Raw genomic sequence first — 24,890 nt, forward strand, 5'->3', positions numbered from 1 at the left:
TTTATTAAATCACCGTGTGGAAGATTACAATGCTTTCGGGCTTAGGTCTCAGTTATACAATGCTGAAACAACCATCCCTTCACCAGTGCCCATATACCACCACCAAAAAAAAAAAAAAACCCCACACAGTTCACCTCCCATCCCGCCCCCCCACCCCCTACCTTGTAACTGATAAGTTTCATTTTACATTCTGTTTACTTTGGTTACATTCAATATTTCAACTCGAACCTCACTATTGTTGTTAGGAGTACCCCACTAGATTCAGACCTACTGTGAAGACAAATAAGGTCGCGCGGTTTTGAATTTCTGTACTTTAACAAGAAGTCCAGGGAGATTTCTTCCAGATATTAGGTAATTGCAGGCTTGAAAACCCAATCTGTGGTCGTCTTAATATGGCGGCCACCACGCCCTTCATCCCCGGAGAGGAAGAGGCGAGAGAGAGAAATACCTTTCCCCTCCTGGGCGGGCATGGGGCCGAGGCTTAGTTCTCAGGCTGGAGACATTCTGCGAGGAGTTGCCCACGCCGAAAGAGGTTTTGCTGGGTCTGGATTCACGCTTGTGCAGCTGTGGAGAGGCCGCACATGCGTGCGGCCCCTGGGATCACATCTCCGGCATTGTTAAATTTTATTATTTCTTAAAAAATAAAATATATTTTCTTATGAAGATGCCTGCATATTTTAATTTATGAATATTTGAGAGTATTTTTAGCAGCATGTGATTTCTTCCTTATTTACTTTCAAATGTACTATATGGCACATCATGTATATTTTCATTGAGCAATAAGGTATTTTACCTATTCTTAATATACAGGGATTGTGCTGTCATACTTTTGTGATGTGAACTTATTTTTTTCTCAGTTAAAACTCAGTTTTGACACTTGAGAACTCTCATTGCTTTTTTTTCTTTTTCTTTTGTTATAAAACACATTGCAACAGTTGGAAAGTATAAGTGGAACAGATGAGATCAGAATGACGGGAAATCTATAAACTAGAATAGACATCAAATACATAAAAATTGATATACTATTTGGGGTATCTAGCAGCAGAATGTCAGCTCTTATTACAGAAATCTAGAATAAGACAAGTGAGAATTGGGAGCATTCTTTGAAGATAACAGGGCAGTTGGATTTGTTGCTTTAGCCACATTCTGATTCTGGTTTTATTTTGTTGCCAAATTTTCTTAGGACTTTAATTGAAATAGTTTTTGAATTCTTATTTTCCTTTGTTCTGAACTTCAGTGAATACTTTTAACATTTCTTTGTACATGACTCAGTTTATGTGGGGGAAGACTATGTCTTTATATATTTTAAAATCATAGATGTGGTTAGGATGTCATTTATATTGGGGAATATTTTGATTGAACAAAATATTATTTTAACATCACAAAGCATGAATTTAAGAGAACATGGACTAGCAACCTCACTGAATAAATGAAATATAGCAGAGGGTTCCTGAATTTGTGTAATAAACACAGAAATAAAAGTAAAAACCTGGAGGCACATCACAAAGTTTATTGGATTGGTGCAATGTACTTTCATTATATTGTTAACATGCAGAACAGCTTCTTCCTGTGCCTTTGTTTGTCCATTTGAACAATAAAAACAAAATGAGCATTCAAATTCTGCATGTTTAAAATTCTGGAAAAAAATTCTTTCCTGATTTCCTTTGAGTTCTTTTAAAACATCTGGCACAGAAACCTAGAGAGATTGCCAGTTTATTCACAATGCTCTTTTCTATTTTTAAAGTTATCAATCTACTTGATGGAGAAATTGCCATGATAATTACTGTCATTTAAAGCACTTTGAAAAATATAGTTTATTAGGATATGACATTTAAAGATAAACCCCTTATCAGAATTACATAAAGGTTAATATTAGACTACTCTTTATCATTCTGAGTGTTTGTCTGCAATTGAAAATGCTTTAATTATGTGCATAAATATTTAATACAATTTTTATAGAAATTGGAAATATAGTTACTTTCTATTATTAAATCTTTCATGGTTTATTCTGAAAACATGGACATATGCTTACTAAATCTGAAAGGCACTGTGTTACAGTGCTTTTAGCATCTATAGGTCTTATTCAAGTTTAACTAATTGTCCTAGTAGTGTTCTTTGTAAAAAAAGAAAACCCAATGACAAATACTGCATTTAGTAATCATGTATTTATTATCCTTTATTCTGGGGAGGGTAGCATCTGAGTCTTTATTATTTTATTTATGACATTGATTATTTTGAAAAATGAAGAGTAGAGTTTGATTTTTGTATTTGCTGGGATGTCTTTTCCATTTAGGTTGACAAATTTCCTCATGGTTAGATTCAAGTTATATGTGGTTTGGGAGGCACTTGGCATGAGCTTGTCCCCTTCCTGGCAATGTTATCTTTGATCTTCCAAGTTTCTTCTCAGAAAGATGACTGTTTTTTTCTTTTGGTTTTTGGGCCACACCTGGCAGATTCCTACAAACTACTTTTTAGTGAAGGTGCTTACTATTTAGTTTTTCTGCTTAAGTAAGTTTTTAAGATATCCCCCTTCATTTCTAGGCAGTGGTTTACAAAATATGAAAAAGCATTATCAGTCCCTGGTTTGTGATAAAGAACAACTTATTAAAAAAATAAAAAAACAACAGAGTAGATCCTCTTCCGTTCTTGGAGTAGCCGCCAAGTGAGCAAATGAGAGAACTCTGTTTACTTAAAACAAAAAAACAAAGCTGAAACAGGGACAAACAATGCAAAAGAGAGAAATAAGATGGAAGGTTTTGAAGTTGGGGAAGAGTTTGTTCTTCGCTAAGCCAGTCTTTCCTGCTGATGCTCAGCAAATATTCTTCTTTCAACCACCAGGTTGGTGATTTGGATATTAACTATATTAATTTAGAGGGACTCACGAGCAGCCCCTGCCCTGAATCCATGGGCTCTGCTCTGGAGCCGCAGAGCTGTAAGCACGTCCTGCCTGCCGAGGCCCGCCCTGGCGTGGCTTTGAACGCTGGAACCCAGCCTGCCTTCTCTTCGCCATCCAGCGCGTGTGTCTCCAACTCAAACCTTTCTTTTGGTGTTCGTGGGTTTGAGAAAGAACAAAGTCAGCTCAAGAAAAGAAGGTAAGTTAACAATATTTTAGAGGAAAAATGTAGAAAATCCCAGAACCTGTGGCTGGATTTGGAAAATCCTTGTCTTAATTTTTTGCTGTTCCCAACAGTATCACGATGGTACCCCCTTGAGGTTCCTATATTTCTTGGTTTGAAAATAAGGCACTTGAAAAAAAACATAACAAAATGCCACCTCACACTTCCTAGATACACAAAAATTAAAATGCTGAACAATTCCATGTGCTTTCATGAAAGCACATTCAATGGAAACATGGAATCTCTTCTTAGGTTGATAGGAGTGAAATTGTGTAATAAGTTTTGGAATTAATTTGGAGTGATTTTATGATGTTAGACAAGCATTTCTCTTGACCCAGCAATTTTACTTCTGTGTCCTAATTGTGTCCTAAGAGATATGTATGTGAGTATTTGTAGCAAGGGAAAAAAAACCTAAATGATGAATGAACAAATAGCAGTATTTGTTCAGTATTCTGTAGTTACCTGATGGAATACTATTCAGTTGTGAAAATGAATAAACTGTGACTGTACATGCTTAATAAGCATCTCAGAAACAAAAAATTTGAACCAAAAGCCAAAGATATTCGTGACATTTATTTATCTTTATCTTTATAATTTCTTTATTAAAATTAAAATTTAATAAAATAAAATAAACTAAAAAAAGTAAAAATCTTATAAAGCACACACATATGTGTTTGCACTATAAAGAGAAGCAAGAGAATTAAGAGGATAAAGATCTTCAAATTCAAGATACTTGTTGCAATTATAAAGAAAGTAATAGAAAGGAACAAAGAGGTATCAATAGTATGGCCAGTGTCCAAGTTTCAGGTTGAATAGACTCATGAGTGTTGGTTTTATTTCTGTGCACTAATTTAGTTACCTTATATATTTCCTTTTATATGAAAAACGCCAGTAATCATTGATTGTGTATCTGGTTGGTTAATCAAGTATTTATGTGTTTGCATCTGTTTCTGTCTATCACTGCATCTTATGGTCTCTTTTCCCTAGGGGGTGGGCTAGTTTTTATTAATTTTATTGATTTTGTTTTCTGATTTCCTTAGTGAAAAGTTTAATTTTCTCCATTCCCTAGAACTCTGCTTATGTGCTTATTTTCACACGATATGTGAGTTTGTGTTTAAATGACTGGACATATGAATAAACATATAATAAAGGGATTAAGGAATAAAATATTTAGTTCTATATTTGCATTTTTTAAGTTGTGATTTTATATTGGTGGTTATTACTATAAATTGAACTGACATTTTTAGATCTCCACATTCCTGCTTAGAATCAGAATCTGCCAGTTAAGGGAAGATTTTATACAGTTCTACCCAAATAGAACTTTCTGGTAGGATCCTTAAAATTTGTTAACCTTGTAGAAAGGAAGAGGTAAATGTGTTCTATACAGGAGTCCCATTAGGAAGAGTGGAGGAAAATGTACAACTGACTGTCTGTTCTGCCCGCTAACATTCCCGGGTTATCTCAATTAGACTTTCTGATCATGGAATATATTTAAACAGTGCACTGCTTCAGAGACAATTTTGCCTCTTTTGAATATAAGGAAAGCTCTCTAATCTGAACAAAGGCAATTAGAAGCCTTTGTAAAATATCACAGATCTGAGTGATTGGGGTGGGTGAGGATACAGGAAAGGAAGATGTTCAAGACAAAACTTAACAGACTGGACCTCCAGTCTAGCTTTATCTTCTATGGATTTCTTTTCCCTCAAAATGTAGAATTGTAAAGGACTTGTGATCCTCAGAAAGTCCCATTTTGGCTTCACTGTAGGCAGTGGATACTCCATTTTGGGGTATCGTGGTGAGAATGTGTAATGAACTCACAGTGAAATGTACCCATTTGTGATTTATAGACAGGGAGACTGGACTTCCGAGAAGAACTTTGAGAACCCCAATAGAACTGAAATTAGCATAAGGCCAAAGCTGACTAGGACTTATGTCCTCAGTTTTCTAGGCTTTGAAACAATACTGGAGGAAAATAAGATAGATGCACAATTGATGACCATTACATTATTTAAACTTAAAGCTGCTTTGAGAAGTTACCAGTGTAAAATGAAAATTGCAACATTTATTAAAAACCACAACAAAAAAAATCAAGATACTCATTTCACTCTAAAACTTAAATGTTTTAAACCTTTTATTTCAGCCACTGTCTATAGTAAGAAATGCATGTCATATCATGATACCACCCCCCCACACACAATTTTTAAGTAATTTAAAAAAATAAATATCATGGAACATATTCTGATATGTCCTAGTATATATTATCTTTTTTTTTTCATTTGGTGTGTGTGAGGTGGTATGGGCGGTCCCAAGTGATGCACAGGAGATCTGGGCTTCCCAAGTGATGCTCAGGAAATACCAGTGATTTTTGTCCAACTGGGCTGTCGTTTTAGCATAAGGACCCAAGGATGAGAAGCTGCTGGGGGCTCTTGGGGATGCTCCAGCAATGTGTGGGACTATGTGGTGCCAGGATTTGAATTCTGGTTGGATTCATGCCAGTTTTATACTGTCTTTTGGCCTCTTATAAACAATTTTTAAACAAAATTCTGATTATTACCTACTGAATCGATTTCATATCCCACTAATGGGATTTTGAAAAATGCTTTAGTGGACGGAAGAAGTCCTAACCACTTACTAAAATATTGTCTTTGTGCTGAATATCTTAGGTTAATGGCTTAACAAAGAAAGGTTGTAACCCAATTTGAGTTGGTAGGAAAAGATGTATTTTAAACTGTAGTATGAAAATAAAATAATGTTGACTGGTATTTGTAGAGTGGAGTCAGTGATACAGAAATGCTGCATATAACCAGATAGGCTTATGTACTGTATGTAGACAACATCTCAGCTAATTTTCATTAGTACAGAGATCACAAGTTTAAAGACATGAAATGCAAAATTTTGACACCAATCACAACTTTTAACCTTGGGATGATCAATAAGTTAAAGAAATTAAATAGCACCTAAAAATACCAGTAATTACATTACTATAGTGTTCAAAGCACCAGCATTTAAAAGGAATATTCTTTTATTTTGAGGAGGGGCCAGTGTGAGGGATACTCACTCATGAGAAGCATAAATTGTTAACACTGAGCTACATTCCTAACCTCCAGACAGATTTTCTTCATAACACCTTTCACTTTTTATGCAAAATAATTTTATGAAATCGGAAACATTTTAGGGTTGCATTAAAACCTATAACCCACTTCCAGATTGTCTTTCCTTCCTAATGCCAAGCTGAGGTGTCAATTAGCTTGGGGAACTGGTGGGGAGGAAACCCCACATTAGGAACCTCTGTGATGCCAGACACCACCTTTCTCACTGCCAGCAATTGAGAGTCTGAGAAACAATTCAAGGACTAAAGACTGTATTTGGATTCGAGACACAGACAGTAGGGCCTTGGTTTCAAGAGTCAATAATTTATTAAGTTGACCTTCAGTAGTTCATAGCCCAATTAAAAAAAAAACAGAACAAACTGGCTGAATTCAAAATCGTACTTTCCAGTTCTTTATATTTCAAAATCAATATGGCTTCATCTGTTGTTGATAAAATTTTAAGTCTGTAGCAACCAAACCAAAAATCCATTTAAAAGTGCACTGATGTTGACCTGGGTGTGAAAGCTGTTGACCTTCATGTGTGAGTGGTTTAAAATGTAAATGTTAAGGAATGAGTCAGGAATGTGGCAGGTCAAATTCTTTCCTTTTGATTTTATGGTTATCAAAGTTAGAGGAAAGAAAGCAGTAGTGGAGCAGAATCACTCTTTGTTTCTGTGGTGAATTTCTCATGGGAGTCATATTTTTTTTTTTACTTTTTGTAGATCCACCATGTTTTATGCAGAATACAAATAACAGTAGTAGGAGTTCAGTACTACAATAAAGAATTTGCATGGGAGATAGTGTACAGAATAAATATGTTGTTTCTCAGTAACATTCTGTGATAAAGAAAGCTTTTGCTGGGATAGACTTCAGATACCTTTGTAGAAATGCCTTTAAAACCATTCATAAAATTATTAAATTGGCATTGTGTAAGTGTTAATGTTTTTAAACGTTATATTAGATTTATATTATATTATATTAGAAATGGCTTGCCTAATAATAAAAAATTGTTTTTTAAACACAATGACAAATTAGAGAATTCCATAAAAGTAAGGTTGTCTTGACTTTAAGAATTAAAAAAAAATCTCTGAAACTGACAATTTGATGCATTGGGTCCTTCCTTGGTACCAAGTCTGAGCTGGTAGCTCTGAGACACTCTGGTGCCTCAGAGATTGTCCAGAATGGGAATTCCTAGTGGGGATGAGTTAGGCTGATTTGAGACCACTCAGGAACCAGATTTTAAGTAATTAATTAGTTTAATTAGTATTCATGCTACCCCCTCCTCCCCACAGATTTTACATTTCCGACACTGACTTCTTCCATCAAGCCTTAGGCAAAGGGGGAAAACCTTGGTGCATTCAGTAGGTTTGAATGATCAAACTTGTTCACATCAAGTTTCACTTGGCCCAAGTGATGAGATAAATAGTATTACCAAGGCACAGATCATGTTTCTTGAGCATTCCTGACTGCATGAGAGAAGAAGGGAGAGAGGGAGGGGGATGGGGAGAGAGAGAGAGAGAGGGAGGGAGAGAGAGAGAGTGAGAGAGAGAGGGAGAGAGAGAGAACCTATTTGAGAGAACCTAATTTCAAGATTTCTCCCCAGCTCCCCATACAACCCAGAGACTCAGCTTTGTCTGCATCTCTATTAGAATGGAAACTATTTGGTTAATAATTAAAATGACAAAATGGACATAGCTGAGGCCATTACTGACCCCAAATCAGCTTTTGTTTCTCTAGGTACTTGAAGAGGCTCTGGTAGAAATGATTATCTGGGGAGACATAAAATTTTATCTTGAAAGGGGAAACTAAGGAGAGGGCAAAATAAATGACTTAAATATAAATGTCATTAGAAGTTAAGGAAGGCCCAGTGTGCCGAACCCCCGTGAGAAATGTTGAATCCAGAGAACTAGACCCCAGTGCTGTGCACTTGATTCATTTTTGTGATCACTGACTTTGTGTTTCAGTTCTAGCCTTGACGCCCTGGATGCAGACAGCGAGGGAGAAGGGCATTTGGACCTGACACACACTTCCTACACTCCGGTATCTCAGAGCTCATCCAGAATGGGAATTCCTAGTGGCGATGACTTGGACTCTTTTGAGACCAACCCAGAAACAGATTTTAATATCTCCAGGACTGAATCACTGTCTTTATCAAGTAATCTCCCGTCCAAGGTAGTCTCCTGCTATTCGCTAGACTTATTGTCAGTGTCGAAATGGTTATCTGCATCTACCCATTTCAATTTGAAAATCAACTCATGTTTTAGTCACACGTGATAGCTTTTTTTTTCTTTTGAGCCCCATAAGCTGTCTGAGTTAGTTTGTTTAATTAATATTCATGCTTTCATTTTTTTCACCCCCAATACATAGAGTCTCTCTTATACTTGGAAGAGTCTAGCATTTCCGAGACTGATTTCTGCCATCGAGTCTTAAGCAAAGGGGAAAACCTGGGTGCGTTAAATGGGTTTGAAGGATCAAACTTGTTCATATCAAGTTTCACTTGGCCCGAGTGATGAGGTAAATAGTGTTACCAAGGCACAGGTCATGTTTCTTGAACATTCCTGTCTGCATGAACTAATCTGGAATGCCCTAAGTTTTGTCAGTTTTCCCATGGGAGACAGTTTTTCTCTTATTGGTATTTTTACATTATAGGGCAATTTTGTTTTATTGCTTTATAAAAAACCCTACTAAACTCTTCCAGTCTTGCAGAGAAACCTCTTTGGTGTTTGGACATAATTTTTTTCCTCGTTTGGTTTCTGTTATTGGCCATTTGTTTCCTTTTTAAAGTTTGCTACTGTAAAACATCATGCCCTGTACCCAGATGTCTATATGAACTTCTGATTATTATGCTCTACAATGTGCAAAATAAGCTTTATGTCTAATATATATGTGTATACACACACACACCTATAGTAACTCGCCTATGACACAAATAGAACTTCAAATTTCTGAGCAGAGAAGGTACTAGAGTGAGCAGATGTTTAGCTCAGGTCTCCCATGCCAGGGACTAGTCAGAACTTTGAAATCCAGGCCTCTGATGCCAAATCACTTTCATTCAACTCTGAGGCAGCTACCGCCATCACAATCTCTTAAATCTGAGAGTCATATGATGTTTCTGGATAATAAAATTTGGGTGTGGTTGTGAATGTAGATGCTTATTAGTTTTGTACTCAGAATGGAATTGTGAAAAACATCATTGCCTCAGAACAAAAAAGTAATTCAACCTTAGTGAAATAGTTCCATTTTGTTCACTTTTAAGAGGAATCTGCCCTATAAAACATATCTAGTTTTGTCTCTGTAATTATAACGTGCAGATTTTGCCAGAGGGCTTGGATAATTTCCAAGTCTCCATTTGTTCAAAAGTGGTTATGTACATAACTAAAGTGCGGGGTTTTTTGTGAGGGCACTGGATGGCCGGCTCCATGTCGGGGGGGGGGGGTGCGCAGGACCTCATAAACTGTGCTTTCTGTGACACACAGGTCCAGAGCTCTCTCCTGGGCAGGCACTCAGGCCAGGGCAGCAGAGCCAGACTTCTGTTTGCAACTCCTTACCAAAATCTAGAAACCTGCAAAAAATTGTGTGCTTTCTCTCAGGGAGCACAAAGGTGCTTGTGAAACACAGTTGTGGAAGGCGTAATTTCAGTAACATGTTTTACTTTATAGGTTCCTCTTGTGCTGTCAAGGTAGAACATTCAAATTTGGTTTGATCTCATGAGTTCTGTTTTGCATACTCTGAACAAACTCTGACTGGGAAAAATTTTGAGCTTTCCTCCAGTCGCCAAATAGACATTGTTTAAAAGCTTTTCTCCGCCATACCAAATCAAAATGATAGGAGCTTTGTACTTTCAGAGAAGGAGTGGTGGAAGGCTTGTACTTTCTTTTAGCCCTAATCTGAAATGGCATTTTAAAAATGGGTGGGCGGGATTAATCCTCAGGTCACTTCATTGGATGGGAGTTGGGTGCCAAAAACGACTTTAATGTCATCCTGTTGAGTATTTAATTTGTATAGCACATGCAAGAAAATCGGGTTTTCAATGGTATTACTCTCCTGCACATGCACGTAAGTTGCCCAATATAAAAAATATAACACGGGGCTGGAGCGATAGCACAGCGGGTAGGGCGTTTGCCTTGCACGCGGCCGACCCGGGTTCGAATCCCAGCATCCCATATGGTCCCCTGAGCACCGCCAGGGGTGATTCCTGAGTGCAGAGCCAGAAGTGACCCCTGTGCATCGCCGGGTGTGACCCAAAAACCAAATATATATATATATATATATATATATATATATATATATATATATAACACAACTGGAGTAACAGGAAGAAAAATAGCAGATCATTCACAAGGATTCAAATTGAAGTAAATTCAAGCATCATTCCCAAAAGTCCTAGATCAGTGTTTCCCAAAGTGGGTGATAACAGATGGTGGGGGACATTTTTTACTCACAGTCTAACATTAGAAGCCTGAATAGGTGTTTAGAAGTAAAAGAATTTATAATTGTAAGTGGCTCTGCCTCTGCCTTTGAATAATTATTGCATAGAGAGATCTCAGTTTATATAGACTTTTTACCAATTCTACTATAAAAGTGAAAACCCACATTTAAAAAAATAGGTCTTATGCATTAATAGGAAGTGAAAATATCTGTGTGATTTAAATGTTCAGTTTTAAACAGTTTGGTTAAAATGTCATAATTCCCTCCAAAGGTATATATAATAAGATGTTTCCCAAAGCAATAAAAAGACATTTGTGAGGCAAATACAAAAAATTTGCTATCAGGAATTTTCAGGTTGAAATCTTTTTTTATTGTGGCTGATTTAGTGTCTTCAAAGGTAGTCATATTCTAATAGACTATAAGACTAACACCCAAGATTAGTAGAAATAAGTACCAGGAGATTGTCTCCATGGCTTGGAGGCTGGTCTCATTCTGGGCAACTCAGAGAAGGGAACACCAAGTAAAATGTGGTCTGAGGTCATGCGGGGGAGGGGTGACATGTGCCGAATGTAGACTAGAGACTGAACACAATGGCCACTCAACACCTTTATTGCAAACCACAACACCTAATCAGAGAGAGAGATCAAAAGGGAATACCCTGCCATAGTGGCAGTGTGGGGTGGGGGGAGACGGGACTGGGGAGGGTGGGAGAGATGCTGGGTTTACTGGTGGTAGAGAATGGGCACTGGTGAAGGGATGGGTTCTCGAACTTTGTATGGGGGAAACATGAGCACAAAAATGTCTAAATCTGTAACTGTACCCTCATGTTGATTCACTAATTAAAAATAAATTATTTTAAAAAATGTAAGATAAGCTCAAATGTCCAATAAAGGTAAAAGTTTAAGATTAAAAAAATTAAAAAATTAAAAAATAAAACAAAACAAAACAAAAGGTAGTCATATTCTTTTGAATCTTTATTTTACTAAAAAAAAAACCCTTATGATCTTTTTTAGGAATCATTGCTTTCTGGAATCCGCTCACGTTCTTATTCCTGCTCGTCGCCTAAAATCTCTCTAGGAAAATCTCGCTTGGTGCGTGATTTCACGGTGTGCAGCTCCAGTGAAGGTAAATTTCATTACATGACCTTGAAAGCATTTTATTCCAGAACAGATTTTCAGTGGCTAAAGTTCCATAGAATATACAAAAACTGCAGGCAAGGTTTTTCCTTTTAATGAAATTGTAACATTTTTCTTTGTTCCTTTTTTCTTTGGATAAGATCCTCAAAAATAACATGAGCTTCAATTTATTCTAGGTTCATTATTGTGAGAGCCCTAGTGGATTTTAGTTAATTAAAAATTACTTTTATCCTTTATGTAAGTTGCTGACATAATCTGTTTTCTCAGAACAAAAGCATTGCAAAAATGGATTTTCTTTCTTTCTGTAATACTATTTAGAGATCTTAATAGCATAATGTTTGAAACATAAATAAATACATTTGAACATTTTTATGACACTTTAAGGAATTAGTCCAAGTTTTAGATGGTAAGATTTAATTGAAATAACAGTAATACCTGTATCAAGGAGTACAAGTCATAAAAAGAACAATTGTGACCAGAGTTACCTTATTAACCCCTATTAGCTAATACCTTATTTTCAACTTTGTATTGAAATGAAATAATCTCATATTTCTTGTGCTTAACATATCATGTAGTAATGATATTGAAAAACATATTTGAAAGTTGTCATGCTATGTAATAATATTCTGATAAATCTTTGTAAAATGTATTAGTTGGTGCTTTTTTGGTCTATTTTCCTTAAGAATTTTAAAATGATTTAGAAGGCAAGAGAAGTGCTTAAATTGTTTCAGCTTCCCAATTTACATTGTTTAATGTGGGACTTTTTTCCTTTTTTTCTTAATATTTAATGTGTTAGTGTTTTGCTTTTTGTGCATGTGTTGAGTGGAACAATATCAAAAGTGTGGACTTGTCATCCTAAAATAATGACTTATTTGTAGGAGATAAATATTTGGTGAATGAATATAGTAGATGAGATCAACTAAAAACAAATGCTATTATGCATGATTTAGCCCCACTCCTGCCCTCTTCTGAAATTCTTATTGGAAGAGGAGATAGCAAGACTGATTGTAAATGTCAGTTTTAATATTTAGAATGAGGATATAGAGAAGCCTGGATTCAGTTGCCTTGAGATAACAGAAAAAAAAAGTGGATTGAATTTACCCAGATTCCTTTGAATGTTAAGCTTAACCTTAAAGTGACATTAAATTTACTATATAAATTAACTTTATACTCTAACAATTTGGAAAACACAATGGAATCTTCTGTGTAGTATGAAAATGGTGGTTTTGTCTTTATAGCCATAGTATTTCTGATTTTTAAAGTAGAGAATTGTTTCATTCCTAAAAACATTTAAGTCAGTCAAAACTATAGAGTTATTAAGAATTAGTTTACTCTTAAGGATTAATTTAACTGTGTTTGTGAGATTAAAGGACAGATAGGAAGTTTGACTGGAAAGATAGATCTTCATTATTAGCTTACTCAGAGATATATTGACATTTGGGTTGTTATAAATCCTCTTTAATAACTTTAGAATAGTCCTGAAATTATTATCTGTTTAAGCAGAATAGAGACCCCTTTTGTGCCAGCACAGAACTCCTACATAGGAGCTATACTATCCATTCAAAGCTAGAATAATCCTGTTTATTTTTATTTGAGATCGTCTCTTAATCCATGTCACTTGCAAAGAGCGGTTACCATTTCCATGCATATTCCCCCTATTGAGCCAAGAGTACAAAAGTGTGAACTTTATTATTTCAGACTTATATGCATAAAAGGATATCCAGTCCTATATTCTCTTTGGTAATTTACGAGTTTAGATGGTAAAGAACATTGCCAATATTAAGATGATACTTAGAACCTCATTGTGATGGACAAGAGTGTTTTATACTTAGAAATTTGAGTGGTGTGAGGTCCTTAAAGTTGTTTAGCACTCACAGACGGCGTCCTATTAGTCTTTGTCCTTCCTTGAGTCTGATTCTATCACATTTTATTTTGGTTTTGGGATCATACCTAATGATGCTCAGAGGTTACTCCTGGCTCTGCACTCAGAAATTACTACTGTCAGTGCACCAGGGACCATATGGGATACTGGGGATGGAACCCGGGTCAGGTGTGTGCGAGGCAAGCACCCTACCCACTGTACAATCTCGCCATCCCCTGGGTCTACTATTTTAATAGCTTATTTTGGAGATGTGATCTAGTCCCTTGGTACCTGCATAGATGTGCAATAAAGAGAGTGATATCTGCCCACAATTTAGTTTTGTTAACATTTTATAATGTCACTAGAATCAAGGCTTCAAATTCTTCAAAGTAGATTTTCTATTACCTACATGATAGCATGAGGGTCAGCATTGGAACTCATCTTTTCCAGGAACGTGCAATTATTAGCGTTCCTTTTTGTGTTGATCTGGCTCATCTCCCTTTGCCACCTAATGCTGTCTCTGTAACTTTTCTGGACTGTAATGGTAAAGGATTTTCCCTGCTCTGTAGATGGTGCGTTCCACAGTGGCCGTTCCCTCCTTCAGTCTCTCTCACTGTCTAAATCAGTGTCCCTGCTCCATCCCCGTAGTAAGTACTCCAGCTCCAGAAACAAGATGCTAAGCTGCTTGCATGAGCATTCTTCTCTGATGCCCCAATAAGTGATTTTCCCTCCTCCTAAGCCACCAGCACATCTCTTACCTGGCTGCAGGGTAGAGTATAAAGACTCTACAGCCAAGATGAGCTCTTCCTTAAGCTGGCTGTCTCTATTGAGCTTTGCAAACAAGCAGCTAAAATACTTATTGGTTCTGTATGTTGGGGAATTAGTGTTAGGAATAAAGAATAAAGCTCTGGTGAGAAATAACCAAAAAATGTAGAGCTAATTTTCTGCACTTCTACAAAGTGTTTGCTGCCCCTTGCTGATGCTAACTTGGTTCCTAAAGTAGTAAATGTTTCCATGTTTTAGCCTCCTCTTCATTCTCTCCAAACTTGGGGAAATGATAATATAGATTCCCAGAGCAATCTTCTCCTTAGTCAAAATAACATGTTTTATCATTATTTTCTAATTGGTATGTGCACAGTGATAAAATGTGGTTCATGCGTGCATTTTAGACTAACTGATGATTGCTAGTGTGTCTGTCTTAATTTTAATTTTATTTTTATGTGTCTTGTAGAGCAAAGAGCTTACAGTTTACCGGAGCCACCAGGAGAAAAAAGGTATTTTAACTGTTTCTTGAGGGACCACTTAATTTATTATGGAGATGTTTGTACATTGTTTTATTTTATTGTTTCTGGGCCACATCCTGCAGTGCTCAGGGCTTACTCCTGACTCTGTGCTCAGGAATCACTCCTGGTGAGGCTCGGGGGACCATACATAGTGCTACAGAAGCAAACCTGGGTCAGCTTTGTGGGCAAATCAGTGAGTCCCAAGGTAGTGAGCTGTAGATCTCTCCAGTCCCATTGTACATCATGAACATAATTTTTGAATCTTTCAGTGGCTTGTGAGAGGGCTCCAAGCACTGAGCCTGCCTAAATCCTTTGCTCCCTGTGCTATATTATTCCTACCTCACTGACTTTTTTTTCTGTCTCCATATATAAGCAGGTCTCAGAACTAGAACCAGAGTATTTGGATGTGTGTATTTTCAAAGCCAAACACCTCTGGTGGACAGACCAGTGTACAAGGGGAACAGTGTGAGGGCCCCCTCATTAAATACATGACAAGAGGATTTAGGGTCACGTGTCTCTAGGCAATGGCTTATGGGAGGTGCTAATCTCTCTGCTCTTTGTTTTTGTAAAGTGTTGCTGAAAAGTATTAGATTTGAAAACATAGGGCAAAAAGAGATGGCAGGTAGTTGGAGCCAGTTCTCTGGTTCATATGCAAATTGGAAGCTTTAAGCCTAGACTCCACTTTTCCTTAGAAGGCAGCTAGTGTTGGAATAAGGATTGGGGAGGATGAGCAAACTAGACTGTTGAGTTCTGTTTGTCTGCAATAACTAACTGCTGATGAGTCATACTTGAGATTGCCTCAGGGTTATGTGCCAAACAAGTCTTAGAAATGCCATAAATGTTTGGCAACAAGGGATTAGTAAAAAGGAGAAAATGATTTTAATTTTACTAAAATCATGAAACTATTTAATATGTAAATATACACCATTTTGTTTTAGATCTTTGAATTGTAAGCATCAATACAAAAACTACTTCTATTTTGTTCATTCCTACTTTGTGAGACCAGAATAGAAACTTGTAGCTAATAGAGATTATGTATGTCCTTGAAAATACATTGGTGGTAAAGATGATGTGACAGTGATAGCAAACTTTAGCAGGAGCAGCAATGAGGGACCATTGCTGGATGTTTTTACGTGTCTATCATTATCTTAAGCAGATTATACTTATAATCTCATTTAAATAGTTTGCTAATTCTAAAACTTGATCATCATTCCCAGTCACTGTTTTGACTAGTAATTCCCCATGTCGTCTTTTTAACAATTGAAGAAATAATGGACTGGTTATAAAAATTTTAAAAGACTAATATATGTCATAACTTTTTAAAAAAATAGTGTTTGGCTATACTCAGTCATGCTCAGGGGTTACTCCTGGCTCTGCACTCAGGAACCACTACTGGTGGTGCTCAGGAGACCATATGGTATGTGGGGGTATCTAACTTGAGGTGTCCGCATGCAAGGCAAGCCACCTTCCCCTCTGTACTCTCTCTCTCTGGTCCAGAGACAAATATTTTCCACTAGGAAGGTATTTAAGACCAGTGAAGCCAACATCGTAATTAATAATTAACCTATTAAGTAATTCTTAATAAGTATAGACACCTTTTCTCTTATGTCTTATTTCCTGACATTCCTTTTTAAACATTGAATCACAGTGAGATACACAATTACAGAATTGTTCATGATTTGATTTCACTCATATAATGTTCCAACACCCAACCCTCCACCAGTGTCCTCAAGTCCAGCTCCCCTCCCCCCACCTGTCTATGGCAGGCACTTTTCTTCACTCTCTCTCTCTCTCTCTCTTTCTCTCTGTCTCTCTCTGTCTGTCTATCTCTTTCCTTTTGGTCATTGTAGTTTGCAATACAGATATTGAGAGGTTATCATGTATATCCCTTTACCTACTTTCAGCACTCAGTTCTTATCCACAGTGATCATTTCTAACTATTATTCTCATACTGGTCCCTTCTCTATCCTACTGCCCTTTGCCCCCCACCACACCCTTGTGGCAAGCTTCCAACCACTGATCTGTCCTTATGGACCATTTTTCCTGGCCTTGGTTATTAGTCTCATACTATTTTTTTACATTCTACAAATGAGTGCAGTCATTCTATATCTGTTCCTCTCCTTCTGACTCATTTTACTCAGCATGATACTCTCCATGTCCATCTATTTATAAATAAATTTCATGACTTCATTTTTCCTAGCAGCTGCATAGTATTCCATTGTGTAGATGTACCATAGTTTCTTTATCCAGTTATCTGTTCTTGGGCACTTGGGTTGTTTCCAGATTCTGGCTGTCACTGTCACTGTCATTCTGTTGCTCATTGATTTGTTCGAGCGGGCACCAGTAACATCTCTCATCATGAGACTTATTGTTACTGTTTTTGGCATATTGAATATGCCGTGGGTGGCTTGCCAGACTCTACCTTGCGGGTGCGATACTCTCGGTAGCTTGCCGGACTCTCTGAGAGGGATGGAGGAATCAAACACGGGTCAGCCGTGTGAAAGGCGAACGAATGCCCTACCGCTGTGCTGTCGCTCCAGCCCAGATTCTGGCTATTGTGAATGAAAGTGTTGCCGTGAACATAGAAGTGCAGATGGAATATCTGCTGTATGTTTTGGGGTTCCCAGGGTATATTCCCAGAAGTGGTTTTGCTGTGTCAAATGCAAGCTCATCTTTTAGTCAACATTTCTTTATTTCTATTATTTATTTATTTTTGTTTATTTTTGGGCCACACTTGACTGTACCTTGGGCTTATTTTGCTCTGTATTGAGAGATCATTCCTGGTGGTGTTTTGGGGATCATTTAGGGTGCCAAGAATCAAGTCTGAGGAGAGCACATGCAAGGCAAGTGTCTTCACCTCTGTACTATATTGGCCCATATTATCTATCACTTAGTCTTGCTCTAGGCCCATATTACATATTATCTATTTATCTATTATCTAAAGGGAAGATCTCTGACCATACCAAATGTATTGCTTTGATCATGTTGCACATAATTACTGGGGGACCAGACTTTTTGGAATTCACTTTGTGGAATTAAGTACTTCATTGGTTCTCAACTTTCTTACATTGGTGAAAGTAAGAAAAATATTTCATGGGTCACAAAGGCAGAAATAAAAAACTGTTATTTCTAATAAGAATATTTACACATCAGTATTTATAATAGTAACTACTAAGTGATCCAACTGTATCATGTATTCAGACAATATCTTTTTCAGAGATCTGCAGAAAATTTATGCCAACCAGCATCTGTGTGTGGACAGATGGTTGAATATCACTGACTTAGTTTATGGTAAAAAATATAATCAGATAAAGGGGTGTGTTGGGGAGGGTTCATGCCACAACTTGCAGACTCATTTCTGTCGGAACAGATACTCCATTCATCCCATTTTTGAAGATTATGTAACACAATTCTGTTGTTTTGTTACCACCATCTATCTTAAATCTATTTTATCTATCACCTTAAAAATGGGGGTAAGGTGTTGGGGTGGGCTGACATTCAACTGTTTAAAGAATTCTCTGTGTTAATTTTCAACTTGGATAATGATAACTCTTCTTTTACTTAGATGCCCAATTTGTAAAGAAAAAATATGTTATAGGTATGATACACTATGATTATAGATAATATTCATCATCATCATCATCATCATCATCCCATTGATTGTCAAATTTCTCAAGCAGTCTCAGTAACGTCTCCATTCATCCTAGCCCTGAAATTTTAGAAGCCTCTCTTTACTCGTCCTTTCCAATGGTGCTGCATTGGAGGCTCCTTCAGGGTCAGGGGAAAGAGACCCATCATTATAGTATTCACATTAGTATTCATATTTTATATTTTACACTCATATTTTAGTGTTCATATTAGTGATAGTATTAGATAGTAAGTATTCATAGTAATACTTAATACTACTTCATTGATTCTACTGTCTTATTCTACTATCTTGCCATCTACTATCGAATTTTAATTTGATAGTAGATGGTAAGTATTCACATTAGATAGTAAGTATTCATATAAAATAATTTAAGTGGCTTTTGGAAAATATTCATTTGCTTGTTAAAAATTCAATAGTAAGAGAGTCTCTGAAGAGTAGGGCTTGTACAATTTTATTGTGGATGATTCCATTTGTTTTCAATCTGATAATGGAGACTTTTTTTGGGGTGTTGAAAGAAGCTTCATTCTCACCCCTCCTTTTTATAAAAGTGAAAACCCATTTAAGTTTTGTTACACATATTTGAATTTTGTTGTAAAATCCTTTCTCAGTTTTCCTCTAAATAATCTCATGGTTATTAGGTGAACACTGCATAGATTTCTAACATGGAATCTAACAGCATCTGCCTTCCCCCTAGAAGTTTCAATTGTTCCTTTTTCCTTTTCCTTGTCTGAGAGTGGATCCTGCCTAAAATAATCGTTATCATACTGTTTGAATGGATGCCTATTCTGAATTTTTAAATTTAGTGTTAAAGTATTGTTTTATAATTTTTATTTATTTTATTTTCATAAAGTAGTTCATAATAGTTCATTGCAGATAATATCAAACACCAATTCCACCACCGAGCACCCTTCTACCACAATAATAGGGAAGTGTGTGAAGGTTGTTGTATTTCATTCTGGAGCCATTTAAACCCATATATTAGAGAATACAAGCAAGTATGTTAAAACCAGGCAAAATGTATGCTACTTTTGGTACATAAGTGGGCTAGAGTATGAGGGGTTACACAGTCACAAATGTGGCTGTGTGCTCCAGGACTCTTCCAGGAGCTTTAGTTTATAGTCTCTGGATCTTGGCTGTTGATGAGATAACATGGCGCTGGGGACAGTTTGTGGGTGTGACTGCCAAGCTACTGGAAAACTGGGGAGCTGGGGAGAGGAGGCCCAGTCCTGATCCAAGTGGGCTTGGAGATCTCAGTCATGGATACACATACCTGGGTTTTTCTGCTTGTTTCCACTTGGGTGAGGCTTGTCCGAGCATGTGGAGGGTGGCCTTGAGCATGCGGAGGTTGGGTTCTGGAGGTTTTCTGCTGCCAGGATTCTGCCTGGGGTGGGGAGGGAAACTCAACCCGCTCCCCTCTGAGGTGCCCTGGTGAAGACAGCCTAGCGTGGGGTTAAGACATTCTGCCTAGTGTTTAAGTATTTTATGTTTACTTTATCTCATAGGTCTTATCAGCTTTTGAGCTTAAGGTTAAATAGTATAATCTTAAGTCATTTGGTGGGTGGAGAGACAATGTATTGTAAATACTGATGCATTTGTATGTTTTATTCCATGCTGAAATAGTTTTAATAGAGTTTTCTACAGCATGGGGAAATGGGAATAGAGATGAGTAGACAAGAAATGATTTTCTCTTATTTGAGGAATTTGGTTTTATTCCTGCTGGGAATTAGGGGAGAGTACTTCCTGACACAGAATCCACATTGACCCCACCATGCTTTCACCCTGAGAATAAAGGCTGTCTCACCTACCAGCTCTTCTCTCATACATGTCTGACTCTTAGAATCACGAAAGCTGTCCCAGAAAATACTCTTCTGAAGCTCTGAACTGGTTTTATCCACCCCCATTCTTAAAAATGAGCATATTCTATAGTATCCTGTGAGGTTTGCACATTAGGAGTTTTATGGCCCAAGAAGTATTGCCTTTTACAGATTATGCTAACTAATTAACTGAAGCAAAAATAACTGGAGTTGTTGTGAAAATAGAAAGAAAGTTAGAGGTTCTGAATTTCTTTGTGTAGTTTTACATTCAGTCCAACTGGACTGGAGTGATAACACAGCAGGTAGGGTGTTTGTCTTGCACGTGGCCAACCTGGGTTCGATTCCTCCATCCCTCTCAGAGAGCCCGGCAGGCTACCGGGAGTATCCTGCCCACATGGCAGAGCCTGGCAAGATACCTGTGGTGTATTCAATATGCCAAAAACAGTAACAACAAGTCTCACAATGGAGATATTACTGGTGCAAATCTATGAACAACAGGACGACAGTACTACAGTGCTACAGTTTTACATTCATATCTTTTTTGCCCTCTTTCTAGCACTTTTCCAGATGTTTAGAGCAGCAAGCCTAGTCCAAATATCTTTAGAAATGTATTTCCCAGTGATGACTGTGTTAGCCACTAGTAGTGACAAACGAGAAGGTTAATGAGGAAAGATTTGAGTTGGGAGATGTCCATTTTGGAAATACTGTGTCTACAGAGAGTTTAGTGGTTTGTTGTAATACTTAAGTTTATTTTTAAATATGCTTAAATCTTAATATGCTTAATTCATACGTAAATACTTAATACCTGCCCTTCTGAAGTAATATTAGAAATATAAGCCTCTCAGAGAAAGCTCCAGGGGAATAAAACTCAAGCTGGAGCTCATTTTTTCCATTAAGAATGGTGTTATGAATTATAGAAAAATAAAAGATGCTCAGTGTATTCATGGATTGGGTACCTCTTAGTACCTCTTGTTTCTTATTTTGGGGTATATTCATAGCCTTCTCTCCTTTGTAACCTAAACAGTTATAAGTTGCAAGTGGTCCAAGGAAACAGAGAGATTGAAAAGGTAGAGCTCCTCAGTCGGTGTTGAGGAAAGATGTATCTGCTGGATATTATTTCTATGTTTGAAAGTAAAATCCAGTTTTGCATTGCTGGTTATTTGCTTCTATTTGCCTTAGAAAATTTCTGTTAGTAAATGGAAGATAAATGTTTTAAGAGTAAATCTGTAATTTAAGAAATCTTTATGGGTTAAAGGTAACATAAGGGAACAACTGACCTGCACAATTGTGTTGGGGAAGGGAGTGTTGAAAGTGCATTGGGGCCCTTGGGGGAGATAGGTAGGTAGATAGATAGATAGATAGATAGATAGATAGATAGATAGATAGATAGATAGATCTATGTGTGCATAGATGAGCAGTGTGGTGTTGGAGTTCCATACATGAGAAATTATCATTGACAGAACTGTAGATAACAGTACCTCAATCAGTACTAAAATGTACTAAAAATAAATACCTTTATTTCCGAGAGTATCCCTCCCGCACGGCAGAGGGCAAGCTACCCGTGGCATATTCAATATGCCAAAAACAGTAACAAGTCTCACAATGGAGACATTACTGGTGCCCACTCGAGCAAACTGATGAACAATGGGATGACAGTACTACAGTGCTACCTTTATTTACCCATTGTTTTATTAACATTTTGGGTGGCCTCCCCATCAACACTTAGGATCTGTCTGTATTCTTTCTTGAGTTTGGACCACAGCTGGCTGTGCTCAGGGTTTATTACTGGCTATGTACTCGGGGTTCACTCCTGATGGTACTCAGAGACCATTTGGGGTACTGGGGATCTTGGGGGCCTCCCTTGGTGATACTTGGCCTGGTGGTGTGGACCTGATGGTTCGGTGCTCAGGTCTAGTAATGCAGTGTTGCTAGGTGCTAGGTGACTGCAGGGCATCAATCTGGCAGCTCTGGAGGTGGTGGGGAGGAACAGTGATAGGGACTGAATTTGGGGCCATACCCCATCCCTTCGAACTATCTTACCAGCCCTAGTACGAGCATTTCATAGGGGCACTTTCTAAATAGTACTCAGGATGTCCACTGGTGATTGTTGGCCATTTGGGCTGGCAGTTTTGCATGGGGTCCAGAGGAGGTGGTGCTGCTTGAGCCCAGAGCCCTGGGCTACACTCAGTAGAGCTTTTAGGCAGGGATGCCTCAGGTACTGTGCCCAATGATGCTCAGGGGACTTTGTGGTGCCAGGAATCTAACTGGGATTCGCTGTACACAAAGCATGTGCCAAAACCCCCTTACTATCTCTTTGGTCCCTTGTATGAACATTTTAAAATGTACATAAAAGTTGAATATTTGTGCACCTCTAAGAATGAATCTGTTCAATATTTCCCTTTTTAAAGTATCATAGTAGTGATGATTAGTTCTTTTTCTTTTTTAAATAGAATTCAAGAAGAAGAATGGGATAAGTACATCATACCTGCCAAATCAGAGTCTGAAAAGTACAAAGTGAGCAGAACTTTCAGCTTCCTTATGAATAGAATGACCAGTCCTCGAAATAAATCCAAGGTAATTAAGGTCCTATGCCTACTGCTCATAAAATAGACAGCTTGGTTTCTTAGCAATTAGTTTAATTTCTGCTTTCCTTTCATAACTGTTTAATCTTCGATTTTATGCAAGTATATTTGCAGCCTGTCTCTCATGACCATCATTAGGAATAGACTAACGGATCTGGGATGTATAGCCCTGCTGATATTGCATGTTTTCTTCATGTGCATTCCTTAATTTATAATGGGGAAAGTGGAGACTTTATATGTATCATCAAAGTAGACTAGCCTCTCAGCATTTTTCTTTTCTCCTTCCCCCATGCCTCCCTCCTGTGGATGAACCTGAAGACAAAAAGCAAAGATGCCAAAGATAAAGAGAAACTGAATCGCCATCAGTTTGTCCCAGGAACATTCTCTGGGGTCCTCCAGTGTTTGGTTTGTGATAAGACAGTCCTAGGAAAAGAATCCCTCCAGTGTTCGTGTAAGTTCTGGGCCTTACCTGTATTGTGCTGTCTCTGTGCTCTGCTCCTCAGATAGTAAACTCTCTGGGAAGAAGGCCACTGCTAAGCATTGTCATATAAACCTTCATATCAGTTTGTGTGCATGCTATGTTTGACGAGAGTCATTTTCATCCATGAGTGATGGTCTCCTAGAACTTAGACATCTTGTTGCTTCCGTGATGCTTTCTTTTTCTCTTTTGTTATTGGGCCACACCTGCTCATCTTTAAGACTTACTCCTGGCTCAATGTTCAGGGTTCTCAGGGCATCATATGTGATGCCAGGGATCAAACTTGGGTCAGCCACGTGCAAGACAAGTGCCTTAATCCCTATAATATCTCTGTTGCCCCTTTCTTGATACTTTCACTGTCTGTCTATACAGCTTCTTCTTTGCCTTTTTTTTTTTTTCTGTCACACCCGGCGATGCACAGGTGTGATCACAGGAATTCCTCTGCACTCAGGAATTACTCCTGGCAGTGCTCAGGGGACCATATGGGATGTTGGGAACCAAACATGAGTTGGCCACGTGCAAGGCAAATGCCCTACCCACTGTGCTATCGCTCCAGCCCCAACACAGAGCTTCTTCTTGAATGTGACATGTCCGCCAGTAGTGCTCTTTTCTTTGCCACTGTACCTTGCCCTTTGGTGAATGGCAAACCCACTAGATACTCATGCCAAAAATATTGGAGTATTTTGGTGCACTTCTTCTCCAATCCAATCCTTCAAACCCAAGTCTTCAGCAATTCTCTTAATTCTGGTTTAAAAAATGTACAGAAATGCTGGACACATCTTATCCCTCAATAAAGGGAAGTATTAGCTTTTGGAATCATATTCTTGCTCTTTCCCTATTGCAAACTTTGTCCTGAAAATGTGAGCTGGAGTGAGCTTGGGAAGGAGGAGGCCCCTCTGTTCCAAAGCTTTCCTCTCTTTCATCTATGATCCGGAATGATGCTACAGCCCTGATAATGGCTTCAGAACCCCCACGATCTGTCAATCTTCTTCTCTCTCCCCGAGTATCATCACTCTGGCGTCTGCTCCTGTTCCTCAAACATGCCAGGTTTCTCTTCTCTAGGCCTTCCTTCCATGGCGCTCCCTTCTGGCTGCAATGCTGTTCCCTCAGAGAGCACCTCATAACTCTCCCACTTCCTTCAGGTGGTTGCATGCTGCCTCCTTCATCAGGTCTTTCTGGCCACCAATGCTGGGCTCATTCCTTCCCCCTTTACCCCTTACTCCTGCTCCTAGCTTTTAATAGTCATTGATTTTTTTATTGTTGTCTCCTGCAACATTAATTAATGGAATTGATAACTGGTTTCCAACACTACCCGAGTTTCAGGAGTATGGCTTCACACCTCAATAAACATCTGTGACATAATCCACCTACCACCAAAGTTCTAGAACCATTTACAATCGTCAAAGACCCACTCTACCTTTTCCTCTCTCTCTCTCTCTCTCTCTCTCTCTCTC

At 38.0% G+C, this 24,890-nt stretch overlaps 1 protein-coding gene across 4 annotated transcripts in view; it reads left to right on the forward strand.

Annotated features, from left to right (window-relative positions):
* The window catches only part of ARHGEF28 (Rho guanine nucleotide exchange factor 28), a 362,811-nt gene that overhangs the window by 242,980 nt on the left and 94,941 nt on the right, over nt 1-24,890 (forward strand). For all 4 annotated transcript variants that reach the window (XR_008629316.1, XM_055132605.1, XM_055132609.1 and 1 more), the window contains 6 exons: nt 2,839-3,092; nt 8,170-8,377; nt 11,647-11,758; nt 14,862-14,904; nt 22,827-22,950; nt 23,277-23,409. Coding sequence is in view for 3 of the 4 variants with exons in the window: in XM_055132605.1 (XP_054988580.1) it covers nt 2,839-3,092; nt 8,170-8,377; nt 11,647-11,758; nt 14,862-14,904; nt 22,827-22,950; nt 23,277-23,409 (874 nt within the window). In the remaining variant the exon portion in view is untranslated. The remainder of the gene's footprint in view (nt 1-2,838; nt 3,093-8,169; nt 8,378-11,646; nt 11,759-14,861; nt 14,905-22,826; nt 22,951-23,276; nt 23,410-24,890) is intronic.

The sequence above is a fragment of the Sorex araneus genome, chromosome 1 (assembly GCF_027595985.1).
Source record: "Sorex araneus isolate mSorAra2 chromosome 1, mSorAra2.pri, whole genome shotgun sequence".
Classification (NCBI taxonomy): Eukaryota; Metazoa; Chordata; class Mammalia; order Eulipotyphla; family Soricidae; genus Sorex; species Sorex araneus.